Raw genomic sequence first — 19882 nt, forward strand, 5'->3', positions numbered from 1 at the left:
GGGACTGAATTGCCAACTGCGTTAGTCTATTCTTGCATCATATTCCCAAGGCTTCGGAACGCTAAACAATCTTGCTCTCGTCTGCCATAATATATAAGAAGGGAGTAAAGGAACCGTGAAAGGAAAGAAAGGTTCTCATCATGACTACTACTACTACTACTACCATCACCACTACCACCACTACCACGAGCAGCTCGACAATCACAAAAAGCTGTTCTCCCCTGGAACCCTTAGACGACACTAGACGACAAGACCGCAATAACACAGACAAGATGAACACTCAGACACTATCCCCCTTATTCCGCCTGGCAGAGCTGGTGCACTACAAGTTATTGTCTCTCTTCCCTCGCAGCCACATACCGCAGACCGTCAAGCCCAGCGCCCACCCGGACCTGCGCGGCGATGCTTCTACTCTAGCCGCCCAGCTAGACGGCAAGACCTTCCGCCTGCCGGACCTGTGGAAGGTCTTCGCCGGGTGGCCGCTCGCCGCCAACAAGCACGCGCAGAGGCTCGAGGGCCTCGTCGACTCGATGCTCGAACGCATCATCACCAACGAGAAGAAGCTGAAGGCGTTGAAGAAGGCAGACTTCGGTCGTCTCATGTCCCTGTAAGTTTTTCGACCTAGCATAGGATCACCCCAGTTACCTATCCTAGTCTACTTACGTAGTTAGCCCATGCTTTTATTTTATTTTAATTTTTTTTATAACAATCGACTAATTTAGCTCGCATCATATAGATGGTACCCGGACGCGGAATGGCCCGAGCTCGAAGTAGCGACGGCCTATTCGGTCTGGATCTTCGTGTGGGACGACGAGGTGGACGCGGGCGACACTGACGTGTCGAATGACGAGGAGCTGGCCAGGGCGTACTACCAGAAGTCGCTGCGCACCGTCCACTGCCTGCTAGGGCTCGACGAGGGCTCGGACGACGCGGCGGCGGCGGAGCGGATCGCGCAGGAGGAGCAGTCCTTGCACCCCAACATGGCCCTGTTTGCCGATGTCGGGCGCGGCCTGCGCGGCGCCACGGACAGGATACAGCGCGAGCGCTTCTACCGCGAGCTCGAGAACTTCATGATCAGCGTGGGCGTCGAGCACGGCCACCGCATGCGCGGCGAGATCCCATCCGTCGACAAATATCTCCACATCCGATCCGGATCGGTTGGCTGTGCGCCTCAGATTGCGCTTACAGAGTAAGTAGCAGCATTGCATCCAAGCTTTTCGAACTACTATCTTGATAATCATAATAATAGAGATCTACCGCTAACTGTTTTTCTTTTCTTTTTTTTGTTATTTAGTCACATGCTCGGAATAAGGTTACCTGAGTCCATTATGGAATGCGGCCCCATGAAGGAGCTATGGAAGGAGACCGTCGTTATGTGTCTCATTCTGAACGACGTTTATTCCTGCCAAAAGGAAATAGTAAGCAAGCCCTTACCCGCGTTCCTTTTCTTTCTTTCTTTTTTTTTTCTTTCTTTTTCCCCCCTGTTTAATTAGAGAGATCTACAAACCTTCCATGCATGGCAGCATATAACTACATAATATACCCTTTCTAACAAGCAAACCAACCCCCACAGGCGCAAGCATCGCTCTTCAACCTCGTACCGGTGATGTACCACAACTGCAGCCCCGCGAAGCAGACGCTCGACACGGTGACGCGGGACGTCGAGGCGTCGCTGCGCGAGTCGATGCGAGGGTTCGAGGAGGCGGCCAAGGCCCTGGGCGAGATGGTGTCAGACGACGCCAAGGTGAGCAGGGACGTGCAGGCCTTCATCAAATGGTGCCGATACTTCATCACAGGGGTGCTGCAATGGAGTCTGGAGTCGAAACGGTACGGGATGGCGGAGTGTAGGCACCAGGACGGTTCGCTTAGCATAGTGCTTTAAAGTCGAGCCGAACCTGTTTTTCTTTGTTTTCCTTCTCGTATTCTTTTCACTAGGGTTTTTTCTTTCTTGGTTCTTTTTTACATTTACCATTGTAGGCGTTTCTACTATGGGGAATAGGGCTACTAGGACGGGTTTGGATAGGGTTTAGGGTTGGTTGGCGAGGCAGACAGACAGACAGACTACCATTGATGGGATGGGACTGAGGAAAACGTTCGTTAGCTTCATCTAGAGAGGTGCATACAATATACCCCCCCATGACAACAAAGCTGACGGGTTAGCTCGGACTATTCGAGTGGGACTCTTATGTATGTGCATTATTATTCCCTTACCCTGTCGCGTGGCCTGACGGGAGCGCAGGGGAGGGGAGGGGGAGGAAGATCATTCCGTATTTTTGCACGTGAAGAAACACGACGAACTTCCATCGAATGTCCTATTTACTCCAAGGTACCTATCAGCCGAGAATTCGCTTTCGTCTCATCCTGGGCCCTGCCCATACTGGGATGTTAGCAATCCTATTCGCTGCGTATGCTGGCGTACAAGTTCTTTAGAAAGCGTGAACTTTCGGTTAGGGTTAAGTAGGCTTTCGGAATTAAGACAATATTATGAATTGATAATCCGCAATTGACCAGGCTAATATGTACGTACGTTAGTTGGTAGCGTACCAGGTATGTACGGTTTGCGCAGGGTGCAAGTTTTAGTCTTAACCCACCGTTGTATTATGAATTCATCTCCTCAAGGAACAACGGCAGAGTTTTGGATTTCTGGGATAGTATAGAATTGTCGTCACCGCTATATGTGAAACTAGTAACCCCTGAGGGTTTCGTGCGGCGCAGCAAAGAAAAAAAATGGGGGTTGGCATGCTCTGGCCTGCCGATTGGTGATGCTACATCCGATTCCCAACATGATCCGGCCCGGTCCGAACTGGTCGCCAACGTCCCCCCGTATGCCGACTCGTCGATACGGACAGTGGTTACCCAGGCCATGCGCGTATGGATGTATGATACACTGCTACGTGCATGGCGGATGGTACGTTAATCGCCACCTAATGCAACAACGAGACTATTCTACACGTGTTAGGACCTTGTTATTCTCCTCCACTTCTCTACCAAGCGAAGGGATATTCCGTCTTTAGTTACATTTTTGTATGCAACCACGGGAGAACGGGTTGGACATCTAGACTCTAGATGGAGTAGCATGGCAAGTGGGTGACAGAATAATTTTTGCAGACTTCGAACCTCCTAACCATGTATGTTATCTGCAAATTATTTCGTCAACCCGCTTTTGCATGTGAGTTAACAGCTAACCAACGCCCACTTCAAGCTTGGTTAGATGGGATAGAATCGTACCACAGCAGGTATTTGTAAAACGGCCGTGAGAACTCTATATGAAACGCCTAAATTAGAACGAACGATGTCTTTTAGTGCTGAGCTCAGAGCAATTCCATGCAGGTATGTAATGTCGTACGTAATGTCGATCAACTTTAGACCGAGTTCCTTGCGAAATAAGGAACCAAGCTGCCAGGCTATTTGGATGCTTACTGCTAGGTGCCCCGTCTCACGAGATATTAGGAATTTGAGATGATCAATAGTCTTTCGATAGTATACGAACACCCTTCCCGTGGAAAAGTAATATTAAGTTGTCGTATAGGTATATCAAATCTTCACCCCTTATGTTATATGTGTGGGGGTTGCAAAGCAAACCATTTACACGATCGCCATAACACTCGAGTTAATGCTATGATCACGCCAGGATATGGAAAAGCACGGCCAACAATTATTGACGTTTGCCCCCAATTTACCACAGATAAGATTCCCCGGATATGATGATTACTTTAGTATTGCGCAATACTACTATAGCCAAGGAAAGTCATACTATACTACTCTTTACGCTATCCATGTTGATATGTTGTTGCTATATTACTATCCTAACGCTCTGTAAATAGGTAGAATTGAACTTGGTATACCTTGATTTTCCATATCATTTAGTTACGTAGAATAAACTAGTACTTACGTACATATGGATCGAGGAAAAGAACGGGGGAGTAGAGTTCATATACTCGTCGAATCTGCAACTGCTCTGGACATCACAAAATCATGTGCCATTCTACGTTGCTTGTTGAAGTGTTTTTTCTTTTTTCCCCGCCGTCCCCCACCGACACCATCAGCGAATGAAGTATTCTGTGCTCGAAAACAAAGGAGATATCACGCTGATTGATAATTTAAGTATGCCCTCCGCAACGCCATGCCGTACCGTACGCAGATAGATTTGTCTTGCCTCAAGCAATGTTTATGCCGGCGGAGGGGTGTGCGTCGAGATCTATCTCTTCGACTAAGCTGCGCTGGTGAGCACTCTCGCGGACCAAGTTCCCGAAATACTTGAGCGCTACTTCGCTTTCGCCCCGCACCTTCAGAGTCTCCTCTTGACGCTTACCGAGCTGTTCGCAAGAGCGCGTCAAGGCAACTCGGAGATTGTCTGCAGGATAGCGGAGTACCTTCCGAACCGAACTAGAGATGCGGTTGCTGTTTGTGTGGACGTAGTCAATTGCTGTTAGCTGCGCTGAAATCTTTTCAGACAGGCGGTGAGGTAGTGAATGCGGTATTTGCTGCACAACGTAAGCTGCAGCTGAGACGACTGGAGAGTAACTGTTAGCTGCAATTCGATATCGATAAGACGTAGTAATACATACCTGCTAGGACCAAACCAGGGACAATCATTCTTCGAAGATTGTCATTTCCAACAATCTTCACTATATTTAGGGTATGGTCCATCCATCCCATACCGCCAACTAGCCGTCCACCGATGGCAGTGGCAACAGTTAAAGCCATTCCAGTACCAGCCAATTTCTCTTGACGTTGCATAAGAGTAGACCAGTCGACGAAGTCCCATACCTCGGTAGGCACGTCGACTTGTTTGGCCAAGGCGTCACGTCTTCTTCGGAACATAACGTCTGAGCGGAAGTTAAGATCGTGATATTCATTGCCAAGGTGCATAATGCCAAGCTGCTTGATCATGTTTACGCCACCAACAGTCTTCGTCCGCGCATACTCCTCACAAGCCGCAACTGACTCTGAAATCTGAGACAGCATTGCTTCTTTCAAGTCTTCGGCGTAATCGAAAACGTGGAATAAACCTGGGTAAGGTACACCAGAATTACCTTCACCAGCTTGAGCAATAGCTGAGTTGAGAGTGCTTCGGGTGTGATCGTAAATATCTTTGCATGTCTCTTCGATGGTCTGGTCCACTTGTTCGCTCACTTCAGCTTTTGCTTTCCTTGAAGCTTCTAGCTGGGGCTCAATCTCATCCAATTCGCTCATCACCCGCTCGAGTTCGGATGTAGCCATCTCGGCATTGACAGTAGCAAGGACGTTGACATCATTGAGGATGTTGAGAAGGTAAGTCCTAGCAGGCGCAAGCTTGGACCGTGCTCGCTTTTCCAAGACGAACCGCCTTAGGGACTGTTCAAGCTTCTCGAAGTCCCGAACCTTTTCCTTATCTTTGCCTTTTCCTTTAGGGTCATAATCAGGGTCGTCACCACCACCACCGCTCGAGCTGCCACTACCTCCTCCATCCAGACCGCCAGGAGGTGAAATCGTAGGGATAGCATTACTGGATACGAAGTGCACCAGTTCGGTAGACTCCTTGAATGTACGGGGGCTTAGACCGTATACCTGATCCAAAATCATCTTCTGGCATCGCTCTTTGTCTCGGATGAGATCGTAACCGTTGACTACCATGAAGATATATGCTTTCTCCGCCGCGGCAGCATGGATGAACTCTTTTGCAGACTGGGTAAAATGATTTGCGGCGGAGACAACGAAAACAACTACGTCAATCTCTTCTTGACGAGCAAATACAGCCGTCGTCTTAGTAGTGTCGAAATTGAGACCCGGCGCATCGATCAAAGCAATATCGACAACGCCGTTATTGAGTAGGGATTCGTCAATCGTTCGCACATCCTTGATGTAAACTTTACACTGCATGTAATTGACATTGTCGAGAACAATCTCCTCCAAGTCGCTTAAGGGGAAAACGTCATAAGTCGATTCGTCGTGTCGGTTGTAAATCTCATCTTGATGGACGGCGTGAACCTCTTCGATCCCAGCGTTCTCCCTTGCATCCAAGACTTCACAGAAAATGCTAGTGCACGGCTGTTGGTCTTCTGGGAGGACCTTTCGGCGCAGTAACGCATTGCAGAAGGTGGACTTTCCGGCGTTAAGGTCTCCAGTTACCAAAACCTTGCTAGATGTATCCTCGATTCTCTCACGTAGTAGCTGCAGATGTTTGATGCTAGAGCTGATCTTTCCATCCAGCAATGCGGCAATGGATCCTTTCTCAAGGGAATGAACAAGCTCAGTCTGGTGTAAGCCGCCTAACTTGAGGTCCAGCTTCAGAATGGAAAACTCCCTGGCAATCTGCGGCGAAACCAATCTCGGCATTTCTGCTATGCTCTTGTTCCCAGCGTCCCTACTGGATTCTGCAGTGTCGTACTCATCTGTCGCCGTCATCGATCGTCGCAACGGTCGTGAGCGGCGCGAAGAGGGCTCCGGGCCCATAGTAGAGGTGTGTCGTATTCCCGGACGAGGAACGGACCGGTCGGGAGACGCCCTTTCGGCTCGCTGAACGGAAGGATAATGCGCAGGCCATGTGATGTTTGTCTCTTGGAGAGTTTTAAGGAGTTCGACAACTTTACTGATAGCGCGATTTAAAGATGAGCGATGCTGGTTATACCACATTTGGTGAATAGCTGCTGCCTCCTTTCGGTGTTCAGAGTCCGGACTCCCAGAAGAACGACGTTGTAGCGGCATGTCGCCCGAGAAGGAGGGGCCAGTTCGTGGAGACCCAACTTGTCGCCTAGACGAACCGATATCGTCTCCCGCGATACTACCGCCATAGCCAGAGTCGTCGTCTATAAGTGATTGTAGTCGTGAAGCATACTGGGAGGAACCGTTCCCGACGGTCATATATCCCGGGGCTCCGGAAGGCGGAGGTGATACGGTGGAATCTTCGTCCTGATTCCGTCCGCGGCGGCCCTTGCCCTTGCCTTTTAGATTACCACTCATCGCTTTCGTCAAATTCGTAAACTCATAAGTATTGCCGACCTCGAAATTATTGGAGAGGAATCGATCTTCTAGCTTTGGTTATTTGATTCGCAAAAGAGGGGCGATTCTAAAATGAAGGATTATTTTACCGAGTAAAGAAGATGGGCGGTGATAGCTTTTTTTTGTTTTTTTGTTTTTTCGAAATAGAAGGCGACCTCGGGAAATAATGGCATTTAATGGCATGGTGATACACACTCAAAAAAAGCCCTGATTGGTCAAGCTACCTAGGTACTGTGCGCTTTAACTGTCAGTTGCAGCACAACATCGACCCACAGCCCTGGATTACATCAGAGTTTTACCTGACGTATGATGCATCTTTTAGATGCTCCTTTAGATGCATATAAGTCTTATAAAAGGGTATTGAATACATTTAAGCGTGCGAATTAGGTAACACTTTAAAGAAGTACGTACCTACACTGCATGTGAGCCTGTGAGGTTTGATCCAACTTTAAAGTTCCAAATTCCCATTCATCGGTACGGGATCCGTATTTTACCAGGCTACATATCGCTGACCGCTGGGGAACTTATTGGGAACCAAACAATACCTACCTGTTATGCCTATTGGGGCCACATCGACTTGACGATAACGCGTAATCCACCTAAGCTCCTCAAAATCTCTAAGAGATCAACAACTCATTTACTTACATTACAATCCGATACCCTTCGCCGACTGAAACACCCTTCTCAGCTTCTTCGACTTTCGCAGCGATGAACGTAAGCCGACACCACTATGACAAGTTGCAGACAGATATACAAAAACAGAAGACTGACTATCTACGGTTAGATTCTAGAATGGGCTTTCGGAAAGCGCATGACGCCTGCCGAGCGTCTGCGCAAGAACCAGCGCATGATCGACAAAGCAATCCGAGAACTAGACCAAGTGCGAGTTAAACTAGAGAAGCAGGAGAAGACTCTGGTCGGCCAGATCAAACAGAGCGCCCAGAAAGGACAGATGGGAGCGGCAAAAATCCAGGCAAAGGATCTTGTACGAACGAGAAGGTAAGAAACTTAGGACCCTGAACGATTCATCACATGGAGAGAGGGGGAATTCTACTAATACCGGATTGCCCTTCCTACAGATACGTCGAGAAATTCTACGGAATGAGGAGTCAGCTACAGAAAATATCGTTACGACTACAGGTCAGTCGCTCCCAAAATACGATCATATTAACAACAGCAACAACAACAGCAACATATTGACGAGCACACGCTTTTAGACCCATAGAACCAACGAACAGATGATGCAGGCGATGAAGGGAGCCACCGTGGCCCTCGGCAGTATGAATAGGTCGATGAACTTACCCGCCTTACAACGTATAGCTATGGAATTTGAACGAGAGACTGCTATCATGGACGAGAGGCAGGAAATGATGGACGACGCGATTGACGACGCAATGGACGTTGGATTAGAAGAAGAAGGTGACGAAGTTGTGGAGCAGGTCTTAGAGGAGATCGGTGTCGACTTGAACCAAGCCGTGAGCACACACCATCCGATACGCATTATGAATTTTATTATCTAACAGGAAATAGTTCGGAGAGACCCCGACAGGCCTTCAATCTGAAAAAGCCCCCGAGGGTCGGATCGCTCAAGCTATCGGTGGACCCAGCGGCGGTGGTGGTGGGGATCCCGGGGATGACGATCTCCAGGCTCGCCTTGACAGTTTGAGGAAATGAATATGGATTAGATATGGAGTTTTACGACGACAGCGAAGGATTTACCCGAGACTGGACTTATTGGGATATTAATATGTGCGGTTCTGAGCGTAAGGCGTGGAAGCTTGGGGTTTTGTTTTATGGAACTTTATGGACGTTGCTCTATCTTATAAAGGGAGAATACACAATACGAACATACACACAGCTCATTAGAGTACCATCCTCAATATCTCTAGCACGCCCTCCTTATCCAGAGGAGCTGGGTTGGTTTGCACCCACCGATCCTTTAAACTGTTCTCGGCGATGTCGCTGAGCCTGTCTTCCCCGATACCAAACTCACTGAGCGATCTCGGTAGCTCAAGAGCACGGATAATAGCATCCATCAGATCCCCAAGGTCAGCTGTCTCCTTTTCCAGCCCTTTCTGGCTGAAGATCTCTCGAGCCTTGGAATCTTCCCAGAGGAGTTGGATAATGGCGTTCTGGCGTTCGACGTTTGCGCCCTTCTTGTAGTTATATTTGCACACGGCAGGATTTAGAATACAGCTCGTCTCTCCGTGGCCTACACCTGCTGGACCTAACTGGTGACCGATGCCGTCTAAAGTGGCTAGAGTCAGCAACAGTCTTTATCCAAAAGATATTCCAAGCTACCTAGATTATGACGGTGGGATGGTAGCCCCGGTGGTTATTGTCTGAGTATTTCACTTACGACTAGCCCCTAAAGGCACTCCCCGAGCGGCCGCGCTCATCGCATCTCTCGCACCGAGTTGGCACTCCAACCGAGCCTCGGTATCTTTGGGATTCTGCTTGCTTTTGATCAAACCCGGTATAAGCCGAGCCAACCCGCTCCTGGCATCTCGATCTGCCGCGTCGTCGCTCTTGAGAGAACAAAGAGTTTCCACGCAATGGTCCACGGCTTTGATACCGGTACTCAGCCACACTTTCTCCGGCGTCGTCGTGGCAAGTTCCGGGTCGAGGATGACCAGGGCGGGACCCTGTAGACCTTCCGAAAAGGAGTGCTTTTGCCCCGTCTCGTCGTTTGTTGCGCCCGCGAAGGACGAGTACTCGCCGCCTGACAGCGACGTGGGGATGCAGACGACAGGCACTTTCGACCGTTTGATATCGGCGCGCTTATTGGAGCTTGTTGCACTGAGCGATTCCAGCTCGGCGTGGGTTGATACATCGTTTGCTAGGGCCTAGGTAGTCACATGTTGTTTAGCATCATGGACCTACATTAGGTACTTGCTTTCTCCCCCCTTAGGTACCTAGACCTAAGGTAGGTGGGTAGATCGGTGGTAGGATGCAAGCATACGAATGAGACTATTTTGGCCGCGTCCGTTAGACTTCCCGCGCCTAGCGTCACAATCAGGTCCGCGTCGGCTACGATTTCGAGGATCTCGGACCAGAGCGAGTGAGGCTTCATGCCGACTCTGACGCCGGCAAGTTTATCGCCCAGTCTTGCTTTTAGCTCGTCGAGATACGCCGTGTTGCTCGCTAGAGACCTGGAACAGATGATATATATCCTAGTCGCTTTAAACGTGCTATCTGCGTGTCTGAGGAGTGTATCAACAAAGGACAAGCCGTAGCTTAGAAGTGGCCGGTCATGGCCTTGGAAAGCTGGACCAAATGTTTCTGGCATATTGGGCAACTCGGCTTTCTTTCTTTTTTTTCTCGTCACGATTATTATTGTTACTATTGGGTTTCGTATCCTACTTCAAGGAAGGCAGAGAGAGAGAGGCAACACGGACGGGAGATATATACCTAGGTACTTGTGTTTCTTTACAGTATACCTAACCTTACCTACGTTAAATAGTACCTAGGTAGTTATGAATGTTATTCTTTTGTCACTATGAGACTCACTATGAGAACCAACATACCTACCCTAGGTAGGTCAGTAGGTATGCACCTACTAATGTACGTGGTTATTACAAATATGCCAAATCAGTAAAACCATTACCAATCCTGTATAGCAGGTACCTAATATAGAGTTTCCATCTAAAGCTACTAATAACCTAGCGTCTTTAGTAGCACGCTAGGTTACTAGAAGTAGTAACTACCTCTCGATATCTGCTAATGGGTTACCCCTGAATAGCCCGGACGTTGGACGTACGCAACGCTTCTTTATAACATTTTGAGCCATGGCTTAAAGCGTTAGGGTCCGTCATGATAATTTGTTTCTGTACTATATTCTGAGCCATTTTAAGTGATAATAACTACCAGGGTTGGATCGGTATTGAGCCGTCATTGCGGATTCCAGACGTGGCTTTTTCGGGACAATGCGGTTTCGCGCTTTAGCAAATTATACTAGTAACAGGTACCTAGAGAGGTAGATGATATCCTTGTTCTAACTCTCATGAATTTACACATTAGAGGTACCTAGGTAGGTACATAACCATCTACACATAGGTATCTCAATGATGCTTTTCTATACTCGTACTCATATATTTGAATAACTTAATATGTCATCCTGAGTTGGAGATATGTTGGAGAATGAATGAAAGGTTACAAGATGTATGCAAACGAAATGTAGGTACCTAGGTAGGTTAGGTACCTGGTACGTATGTAGATGGATGCGTATAAATAAATGTGAGTAGATGTGAATAGAGGCGAATATATACCGAAAGCCGGGTGGGTACATGGCGGCATGGTACCTTAAATATGACTGGATGACTTTAAAGCTCCGAAGCGCCGGCGTCAGTAGAGATGCCGTCTCTTGTGCACGAACCAATAGACACTTAATAGTGACATGTCTATTGCGTCTCCATTCGTATATGTATACCTAATGTATAGTGATTTAAATAATAATTCCTCGAGAGTTATCTACCGTGTTTCTTTAGACCTATCCCAGGCTGTATTTTATTAGTAGCTTCAATGGCTGCTAGCGTTACCGATGTTGGGTTGAAGCGCTATATCGGCTTTTGCTAATCTCATTTAGAAGATCAGAGCATAATTACCTCGCAAAAGGCTCGTTCCTCACTAACCTAAAGTTAAGGAGTCTCTTACCTGATACCGTACTACGGCCCTGCGAGACTGGATATTCCAACGATGGGATCAGCCTGGAATGGCTCCCTTACTTCGACCAGCACTTGCGAGTTCGTTGCCAGTACACAGCTGGGGTTCTAACCTAATATACCGAGGGTTTCCGTTAACGGCTTGAGGCTTCCTAAATATAAGTCTCTACCTAGGTATCTATGGAATCTGCATCCACCGTGCCAGCCGTTAGTCTTAATAGTCTAGAATGCAAGTTCATCCATGGGAGTGTATACCACTTCTCTCCGGCGCAATACCCATTCAACTACTGTCAGCATTCACAGCCGCTCTCGCCGCTACCACCGCTCGCAACCCAGCCACCACCCTTAGGTAAACTGGCCGAAACACGTATTCGCGCTCGTGCCCCGGCACCCCCCAGACGGGCTGCGGGCGCTCGATCTCGGCCCCATAGTCCAGCAGCACCTCGACCATGTCCCGCCGGCCCCTCTCCATCGCCAGCTGCACGGGCCGTCCGCAAGCGAAGTGCACACCACCCTTCTCCTCTCCCGCCGCGGCATCCCACCCCTCGTCTCCCGCGCGCGGCAGATCGTGGTACCCGGCATTGGGATCCGCGTCGCGCCCGAGCAGCAGCTCCAAGAGCCCGAGGTGCCCGTGCCGCACGGCCCGCACCACCGGCGGGATATACTCGGCCGGCTCGGACTCGTCGTGCGGGTCGAACCCGTGCGCCCCGGGAGCACGCCGCGGCGGCCGGTCGCCGGCTTCGAAGTCGCAGCGGACCCCGGCGTCCAGGAGCGCGCGGGCGATCGCGAGGTTCTGCCGGTCCACCGCCTGGCCCAGGGCCCGGGTGCCCGCCACGCGCCCCGGCGGCGGGTGCTGCGCGCCGGGGGCGTGGAGGAATCGCTTGACGAGACCTAGGTTATCTGTTGCGGCGGCCCACTGCAATGCCGTCGTGCTCGTGCTCGTAGGCGTGCGGAAGAGCGGCGTGTTGTTGGGGTCCACACCGTAGTCCCGGAGTAGCTGCGAGACGGCATGGTCGTGTCCGGCCAGCAGTGCCGCCCTGAGCGCGTCTTTCTTTTGGCGCGGGGAGGGGATATGGGGCCGAGCAGAGGCAGAGGAGGGATCGTTACGTTGACCGACTATATCCGGCTTTGCTTGTTCTGATGGGATCGGATGCTTTGCGCTAGTTACTGGGTTGTAGAAATGGAACTCCCGATGCGTCTCATCCCACACAAGCACCCAGCTATTCTTGTCTTCTGTGGCGGATTGAGCGGTCGTAGAAAGCTGCTGCTGATTACTGGTCCTGGACGGAATTTCACTTTCCGGTACGGCTGGAATCGGCCTATGGTATGAGCATCCGGCGGCTTCGAACCGCTCCAATACTGATTGCCTTTGTTTGGTCGGGTAGCTAACCCCGTAATGATCGAAACTATCCGCCGTATAGCGGGGCTTGAAAGCCGGCTCGTAACCCAGCTGATGGAGCTTCCGCCAGTCGACACTCTGGAAGAAGGGATGGGCTTGAACCTCCGAGACCCCAGCAGCCCCCAATCGATTTTCCGACCTTGGGTCGAGGAGCTTAGTGATGACGTCTTGGGCAGATGGTGGCAGCGAGTCCGGTAGCTCGATAGAACGATGATCCAGTATGCTGCGGCGTATCTTCTCTGGGTCGTCGTTGTAGAAAGGAGGTAGCCCCGTCAACATTTCAAAGAGAAGCACACCTAAAGTCCACCAGTCTGCTGCCCGGGATCCATTTCCTTGGCTGCGGAGAAGTTCTGGAGCAGGATACTCGGGCATCGTACGGGCTGTGTAGTCGTCGCTCCCAACACGGGACCTGAAGAGACCGAAACCACAGAGACCGATATGTCCCCTAGCGTCCAAACGGACGTTCTCAGGCTTAAGCCAGGCAGCCGCATTAGGAACGTCGTGCAAGTGCAGATATTCTAACGCGCAAACCATCTCGGCAGCGTAGAGTCTAGCCCCATCGATGTCGAAGCGCCGTACAGTTTGAAGGTGATTAAGTAAGAGCCCTCCGGTTACGAATGGGGTGAAGAGGCGTAAGCAGTCTTTCTTATCGGGAACTTGGACCGCACCTACGAGCGGCGCAATAAAGGGATGGTCAATCTGGAAAGCCTCAGGCAGGAAAACGGGGCCTACCACCTTGACAGTCTTCATGGCATATTCCCTATTAGTATCCTTCTTCTGGCACAATGGGACGCCATCTCCCAAACTGCCTAGCAATGAGAAGTTGGATACTGTATCTTGCCCGAAAGTATTGTTCGTGACGTGTTCGTATTCCAAGCCGATGCGGATCTGGCCGGTGCCGCTCTGCACTGGCAGCCATTGTGATCCTGACATGGTCGTGCCGTCAAAGGGGCTCAGTCTCGACTCCCCAAGGAACACATCCCGGCCTCGGCCATCTACGGCCGGATCCCTCAGGTAGAGAGATATGGTCAGCTCGGCGGCCCGCGATACATCGAACTTTCGTTCGATTCCATGATGGGATTGGCCGAATACCCACTGGGGCCACTCCGTAGTGCCTGCAACGGTAGCGACAGACACTTGCGACTTCTCGTAATCCAGTAGTGCGTATATAGGGTGGGCGGAGGAACACGCATAGCTCTTGAGGAGTTCCTGGTGGGGGTTTGCCGCGGTAAGACCAACGCCTTCATATAGTGTCACGACCAAAATGCCGTTGGTGCTGGAAGTAGAGACTGGCAACAGAGTTCTAGGCGTTGCCAGTTGACCTGCGGTAGGGTTATGGCTCGCTTTTAGTGCTGTGATTAACTGTAAGCTGCGAATGTAATGGTTGCGGAGTGAGGTGCACCAACCTTTGGACAGTTTCCAGCTCATCTTGTTGGCATTGGCACGCACCGACCGATTCATATGTACCTAGCGAGGAAAGAAGTAGGAAGACTCATTAGAGTTGACCAGCAGCATAGGGTATATTTATATATACCCTTACCCCTCCTTTCCTCCCTAACTACGCTTTTCCCGCCACGTGATCACGATATCCTACCGGGTGACTCCATCGATACGATACATATTACACTAGACTGGTTGCACACCGACTGTATAGCAGCATACTAGGTACGTAACGACCCCTTTAAAAATGTCACGCCGGTGCATAAATAAATATTTTATTGGCTTATAACTCAAGACATGTACCTGTTAGAGGCCGACCATCAACAGGGTCATATGGAATCAACGGAGTCGTGCCTGAACAGGCAAATTCTTGCTCACTCACTCTAGCAGTCTGGGTATTTCATGGTTTGTAAAGCGCTCAATTTTATTAACATATCTATCATGTTTCACCTGAATTCATTCGTTCAAGGTACAGTACAGTAGTCACCATCCCGAGGCCTCCTCACGGATTGCTCGTCGACGCCTGGGTGGTAATACTCGACGCCGGACTGGTAGGCCAGGCCATCGGCGCGTAGGGGCGATACGTGCGGTTGGCGGCGTAGAAGCTGACAAACTCGCTCTGCTCCTGCTCCGAGAACGAGGGCGGCTCGGCGGCTGCCATCATCCCGTTTCGGTCGTCGCGCTTCTCCTCCAGGCCGCGTAGACCCAAGCCATGGTCGTTGCACGACAGCTTGGGCCCCCCGGCGGAGACGATGGCGCGCTCGACGCAGCCGTCCTTTATGAAGAAGGGCAGGTTGAAGTAGGCATAGGCCCAAGTGGTCGCCGTGGTGTCGTGCCAGTCCCAGCCCGTCAGCCCGCCGCACCCGCTCTCCTCGTCGTGCAGCGAGCTGCCGTGGTCCGCCGCCCAGTCCCGGATGTTGTACACCTCGAACGTCCAGCCCCAGCCCTCGTCCCAGAAGTCGCAGTTCGCAGCAGGGGTAGGGTCCGGCCGTTTGGTGGTGGACGAATTTGTTGGTTCGGCTGTGGTTGCGGATTCCGTGGTGCTCGAATCTGTTGGTCCGGCTGTGTTTGTGGATTTCGTGGTGGACGACTCTGTTGGTCCGGCTGTAGTTGCGGATTCCGTGGTGGATGAATCTGTTGGTCCGGCTGTATCTGTGGATTGCGTGGTAGTCGTGGGCCACATCGCGTAGATGCGAGAGAGCTCGTCGGAGTAGAGCGAAGAGAGATCGCCTTCCGCAGCAAAGGCGGTCGGGAAAACATCGTCGTACAGCCCGTTGTACATGACGGTGTACGAACTAGTCGGATGATCCGACGTCGACCGTGACGTTGTTGAATGTTCAGGGTCGTCAGGGTCGCCTCCGCCTCCGCCTCCGCCGCCGCCGCTGCCTCCAGGGAACACATTCGGCGGGCAGAAAGGGCAGTCTGGGTCGCAAAATAGGATACCTATAATTGGAGACATCACAATTAGTTTTACAACTCTTGGAAACGCACCCGACGTAGAAACTTGCTCTGCTCGGAAAGGAAATTCAAGGTCACTTACATGTTTGACCGCATCCCGGACACCCTGGCTTGGCCGTAGGTCCGGGTACCTTTCCGGACGTCCACGAAGGAGTCTTTTGGTTGATCACAGGATCGATCGTCGACGGCACAGTGGTCGGATAGGGGTTGGGAGTGACGGTGAGGACAGTCGGGGGCAAGACATGGCCGCCGATGATGGTTGTCGTCCCTCCGAGAGTCATTGTCTGTGGCGGCTGTGTGTAGGTTAGAGAGCCCCAGACAATGATGCCACCCGAGCTTGTACTGGTCGTGGTGGCGCCGATGATGGATGTGGTGCCGCTAGTGACGCTACGCAACGGAACGAGAACTCGAGTTAGATCAGATTACTCCTGGCCAGATGGAATCAGTAGATGGGCTTACGGAATAATAGTCACGCCGAATGGTGGCGGCTGTATGGAGCTTCTCAGGGTAATAGGCCCGCCGGTTTTGTTGTGATCAAGCGAGACGCCCCATAGGGGAATCGCTGTAGTCGTGACTAGCATATCGCACGACGGGTTAATATATTGCCAAGTGTAATATAATAAAGACGGATTAGAAAATATACGTACCCTGAGGGATTGTCAAAGTCGTCAACCACGATATGTAGAGATACCAGGGATATGTCGACGTCGACCCATCCTTTAGAGTGCTTGTGCGTGTCGTAAGACTCGAGTAAGAGACAGTCGTGGTCCACAGAGGAAACGTGATAGTCGTTGGACTTTCCAGCGGCATTGGTGGCCAAATGAGTGTCGCGCCCGGCGCCCCCGTGACCTGCTGGCTGGCCGAGGCCCAGATGTCGGGGTTGATGTAAATGGTGTCGCCAGAGCCGTCCTTGCCAGACTCCGAATCGCTGCCCGTATCGGATTGCAGGTCAACCGCCCAATCAGCAGTTCCAAGAAAGTTCAAGCTTGGATACAGCGCCTTTCTGGTCGCCTTATTATCTTCATCCATATAGGCGACCCACTGACTGTCGTTGAACACGACGATGTTGGAATAGGAGTCTTCATCCCACAGCTTTTGGGCCGACGGATTCTGATCGAGGATCTGGCTGATCTCGTAGTCAGAGATATACCCAGACGTGTTCGTGCACCTCCCAGGGTATGCTCCCGAGTCCGGGCCCGTGTACGTGCACTGTTCTGTCCAGCAGCCTGGCGTAGTCATCTGGAACGAACGGCCATAACTGCTAACACCAACGACGACCATATTAGATGGTACGCCGGCTTTAGTGATCATGGATAGCGAGTTGATCGTCTCAGTCATGTTAACATGGGATCGTAAGCAGTTCCCTAGCCCTTGGCTATACGATGGGCACCCGGGGTCGGCGTACTTGTTAGAGTAATCCCACTGTCCGTGAAGGTCGTAAGTCATGTAAACAATGTAGTCAACCACCAGGCTGAGGGCCTGGATGGGGAAATGTTGGAGGTACCAAAAGGAGGCTGGGGCGGTAATAGAGACCGTCTTGCCCGATGGCATCTTCTCCTTAAGCTCGTCCAGCAGCAAAAAGAAGCCGGTCGTCTCGGACTCGGACCCAGCAGGGATGCCGGGGATATCAGGCTCATTGGGATACTCCCAGTCCCAGTCGATGCCGTCCAGTTGATAGTCGTTCAGGAAGTTGATAACGTTGGCCACGAGTGTGCCGCGATTGGTCTGGGAACTAACGGCATCGCGGAAGATGGTGTAGGTGCTCGGATCTGTAGAGAAGGTCCAGCCACCGACCGACACAATCTTCTTGATGCCAGTCATGCCCCGAAAGAGCGGCAGCTGATCTGCGACGTCATCTGTGTTGATGGAAAAGTCTTTGTTCAGGGTGATAAAGGAGAAATGAATATGCGTATAAGCTGAAGTGTCGACACTCGTCACCGACATATGCAGGCAAGGGCGGTTCCAGCTGAAGGCTTCGAAGTAAGCGATGCTCATTATCTGGTCTGGGGGGGCTGACGCGACAATGTCTGTCCCGCAGTTGGAGATGCAGCCGTTTTCTCCTGGAGCTGCGGTACCAGGAGCGCCAGTGCTCGAGTTGGAGGGGACGCAAAAGTCATTCGTTGTTCCACACTGCCCCCAGATGTTACAACAGGCATTCAGGGGGCACTCATTTAAGGTGCTGAAGTCTGTGCCCGGCGGTGGTGTGGCCGTGTTGTTCACCTGCGGCCCACAGACCGCATTAGGGATACTAGCGGGCATAGGAGGGAAGCCAGTGCTGAGGCAGATTTTGTAGTCGGCAAACAACTTCTCGCAGCCATTCCAGCCCCAAGTATTATTGTTAAAGCTAGCGATCTGTTCATTGGTCAAATCAAACGCGGCTCCAATGGACGAGCAGGAGTCGCCTGATTTGACGAGATACGAGTAGCAGTAACCATCTGCATCTGGCTTAGGAGAGAAGTCTGGAAGAGTGCCAGAGCTGCAACAAACGTGCTTGCCTGGAGTCAAGGTGCTGCACAGGCTCGGGCTTGGGTTGTAGGTAGTGAACTATGCCGGTGTGATGCCACATTCAGCCGCCAGCGCAGCGCATGAGTCACCCGATTGCACCTGAATAGTGCGGCATGAGTCGGCACGCTTCTCGAGAGTGAGCTTAGGGGCGTCCCATCGCTTTAGGTTTAGGTCAATCGTGGTGATTGAACTGCTACTCGTCGAGTTGGCTGAAGAAGAGTTGCTAGTGTGCAACAGGGACGGAGCGAAATAGCTCACGGTCTGCCACTCCTCGATGCGACCCGCAGTGGTGTCTAGAGCAACGCAAGTTCTGTTCTTCCACGACTGCAGGCCGCGTTGAACAGAGCCAATGTTGCCCTTAGTGTCGGCCAGAACGCCCAGTGTATACCGAGCCGAGGAGTTGCTGCACATCTGGACGAGCAAGCTCTCGGCAACACTACCGTCATTGCTGATTTTCGTGCTGAGTTTATCCAGCACAGCGGTGAGAACATCTTGGCCAGCAAGTCCTGACCCCGCGTAGATACCAACGGCGACGTTACCAGAGTAAGCATATTTGATGGTCTCGTTACAGCCTGTATCTGGGATGCTGGAGAATGCCCGCAGTTGGTCCAGAGCGGCGGTAGTGTCTGCCAAATGTGATGGGGACGAGTTGCCAAAGGAGAGCAGCTGCAAGGTTGAGGTAGCCTTGGTTCTTTGGACCCCCTCTGGAACACAAGTACTGGTCACAGAGCCAGCTTTCGAGGCAGCTGAGTTACTAGAAGATAATTGCAGATCGGCCGTGCATGCAGAAATCGCGACTTTCGCCTTAGGCTCATTGACTAAGTTGTATAGAGCAAAGTCCAGTAACATAGTCTGATTGCATGCCCTACTGAGGCCCTCAAGGCTTCCATATACGGGCCAGTCGCTAGTGTCTGCGCCAACGTCACCACAGGTCGAAGGGCAGCGCTCCCTGCCCTGATGATGTAGCTTGGAAGTATAGTTCCCGGCTAGGACAGCAGCTCGGGCACTCGCTCTATCTGTTGGTCTGCCTGGCACGGTACCGGTGGCAGTGCTGACTGAGAGGGACGCCATAAAGGCACTGGCGGCATTGTTGGCTGGAGCCCCCAAAGGAGCCCAGGCGACTGCCACGGCAATGGCAGCCCCCAAACGAGAGAATGACATAACTCTGGTGCAGTATGAAGCTGGCACCGAGGGTGAAAGGGAGAGTATGCTTGGGAGGAGCTCGACACACAGTCTTGGATGGGGATAACACAAGCGCACTATGCTGCCAGCTTCCGAAGTTGAGCATCTCAGGGAAGGACCGTCATATAGGCAGTCAGTGTCTGGCCGAGCTCACACTATTCGACTAACGGGTCCTCATCGAAGCTGACCATATATTGTATGGCGACCCTGCCGCAGGTAGGTAACCATCGCCATTCAGGGGATGTTTTTGGCAAAT

The 19882-nt window shown here is 51.4% G+C and overlaps 6 protein-coding genes across 6 annotated transcripts; 2 read left to right on the plus strand and 4 right to left on the minus strand.

Annotated features, from left to right (window-relative positions):
* Window positions 1-272: 272 nt before the first annotated feature.
* F4812DRAFT_452769 (terpenoid synthase) lies at window positions 273-1882 on the plus strand (the record flags this gene model as incomplete). Its single annotated transcript, XM_047936399.1, has 4 exons — window positions 273-607; window positions 737-1189; window positions 1295-1418; window positions 1574-1882. The coding sequence occupies 4 exons, from the start codon at window positions 273-275 to the stop codon at window positions 1880-1882; spliced, it is 1221 nt and encodes a 406-aa protein (XP_047787021.1).
* A 2244-nt stretch (window positions 1883-4126) lies between these two features.
* Window positions 4127-7236, minus strand: F4812DRAFT_151323 (uncharacterized protein). The gene is made up of 2 exons (XM_047929725.1): window positions 4569-7236; window positions 4127-4513 (listed from the first exon to the last, which is right to left on the minus strand). Exons 1-2 carry the CDS (start codon window positions 6940-6942, stop codon window positions 4158-4160), a joined length of 2730 nt encoding a protein of 909 aa, XP_047787022.1. The 5' UTR covers window positions 6943-7236; the 3' UTR covers window positions 4127-4157.
* Window positions 7237-7689: 453 nt separating this feature from the next.
* F4812DRAFT_462419 (Snf7-domain-containing protein) lies at window positions 7690-8655 on the plus strand (the record flags this gene model as incomplete). The annotated part of the gene is made up of 5 exons (XM_047938043.1): window positions 7690-7695; window positions 7766-7980; window positions 8061-8121; window positions 8199-8456; window positions 8512-8655. 5 exons carry the CDS (start codon window positions 7690-7692, stop codon window positions 8653-8655), a joined length of 684 nt encoding a protein of 227 aa, XP_047787023.1.
* A 188-nt stretch (window positions 8656-8843) lies between these two features.
* Window positions 8844-10270, minus strand: F4812DRAFT_452772 (putative Fe-containing alcohol dehydrogenase; the record flags this gene model as incomplete). Its single annotated transcript, XM_047936400.1, has 3 exons — window positions 8844-9238; window positions 9341-9827; window positions 9944-10270. The coding sequence occupies 3 exons, from the start codon at window positions 10268-10270 to the stop codon at window positions 8844-8846; spliced, it is 1209 nt and encodes a 402-aa protein (XP_047787024.1).
* A 1652-nt stretch (window positions 10271-11922) lies between these two features.
* Window positions 11923-14469, minus strand: F4812DRAFT_462421 (protein kinase; the record flags this gene model as incomplete). Its single annotated transcript, XM_047938044.1, has 1 exon — window positions 11923-14469. One exon carries the CDS (start codon window positions 14467-14469, stop codon window positions 11923-11925), a length of 2547 nt encoding a protein of 848 aa, XP_047787025.1.
* A 514-nt stretch (window positions 14470-14983) lies between these two features.
* Window positions 14984-19605, minus strand: F4812DRAFT_466946 (class V chitinase Chi100; the record flags this gene model as incomplete). Its single annotated transcript, XM_047938586.1, has 5 exons — window positions 14984-15924; window positions 16022-16326; window positions 16399-16513; window positions 16587-18415; window positions 18485-19605. 5 exons carry the CDS (start codon window positions 19603-19605, stop codon window positions 14984-14986), a joined length of 4311 nt encoding a protein of 1436 aa, XP_047787026.1.
* Window positions 19606-19882: the final 277 nt, after the last annotated feature.

The sequence above is a fragment of the Daldinia caldariorum genome (assembly GCF_022478825.1).
Source record: "Daldinia caldariorum strain CBS 122874 unplaced genomic scaffold F4812scaffold_18, whole genome shotgun sequence".
Lineage (NCBI taxonomy): Eukaryota > Fungi > Ascomycota > Sordariomycetes > Xylariales > Hypoxylaceae > Daldinia > Daldinia caldariorum.

What these genes read in the sequence shown, in the direction of transcription:
- F4812DRAFT_151323 (XM_047929725.1), bottom strand. Translation starts at nt 6,942, where the DNA reads ATGAGTGGTAATCTAAAAGGCAAGGGCAAGGGCCGCCGCGGACGGAAT. An exon ending in CCCTGGTTTGGTCCTAGCAG is followed by an intron (nt 4,514 to 4,568) that starts GTATGTATTACT and finishes GTTACTCTCCAG; the next exon opens with TCGTCTCAGCTGCAGCTTAC.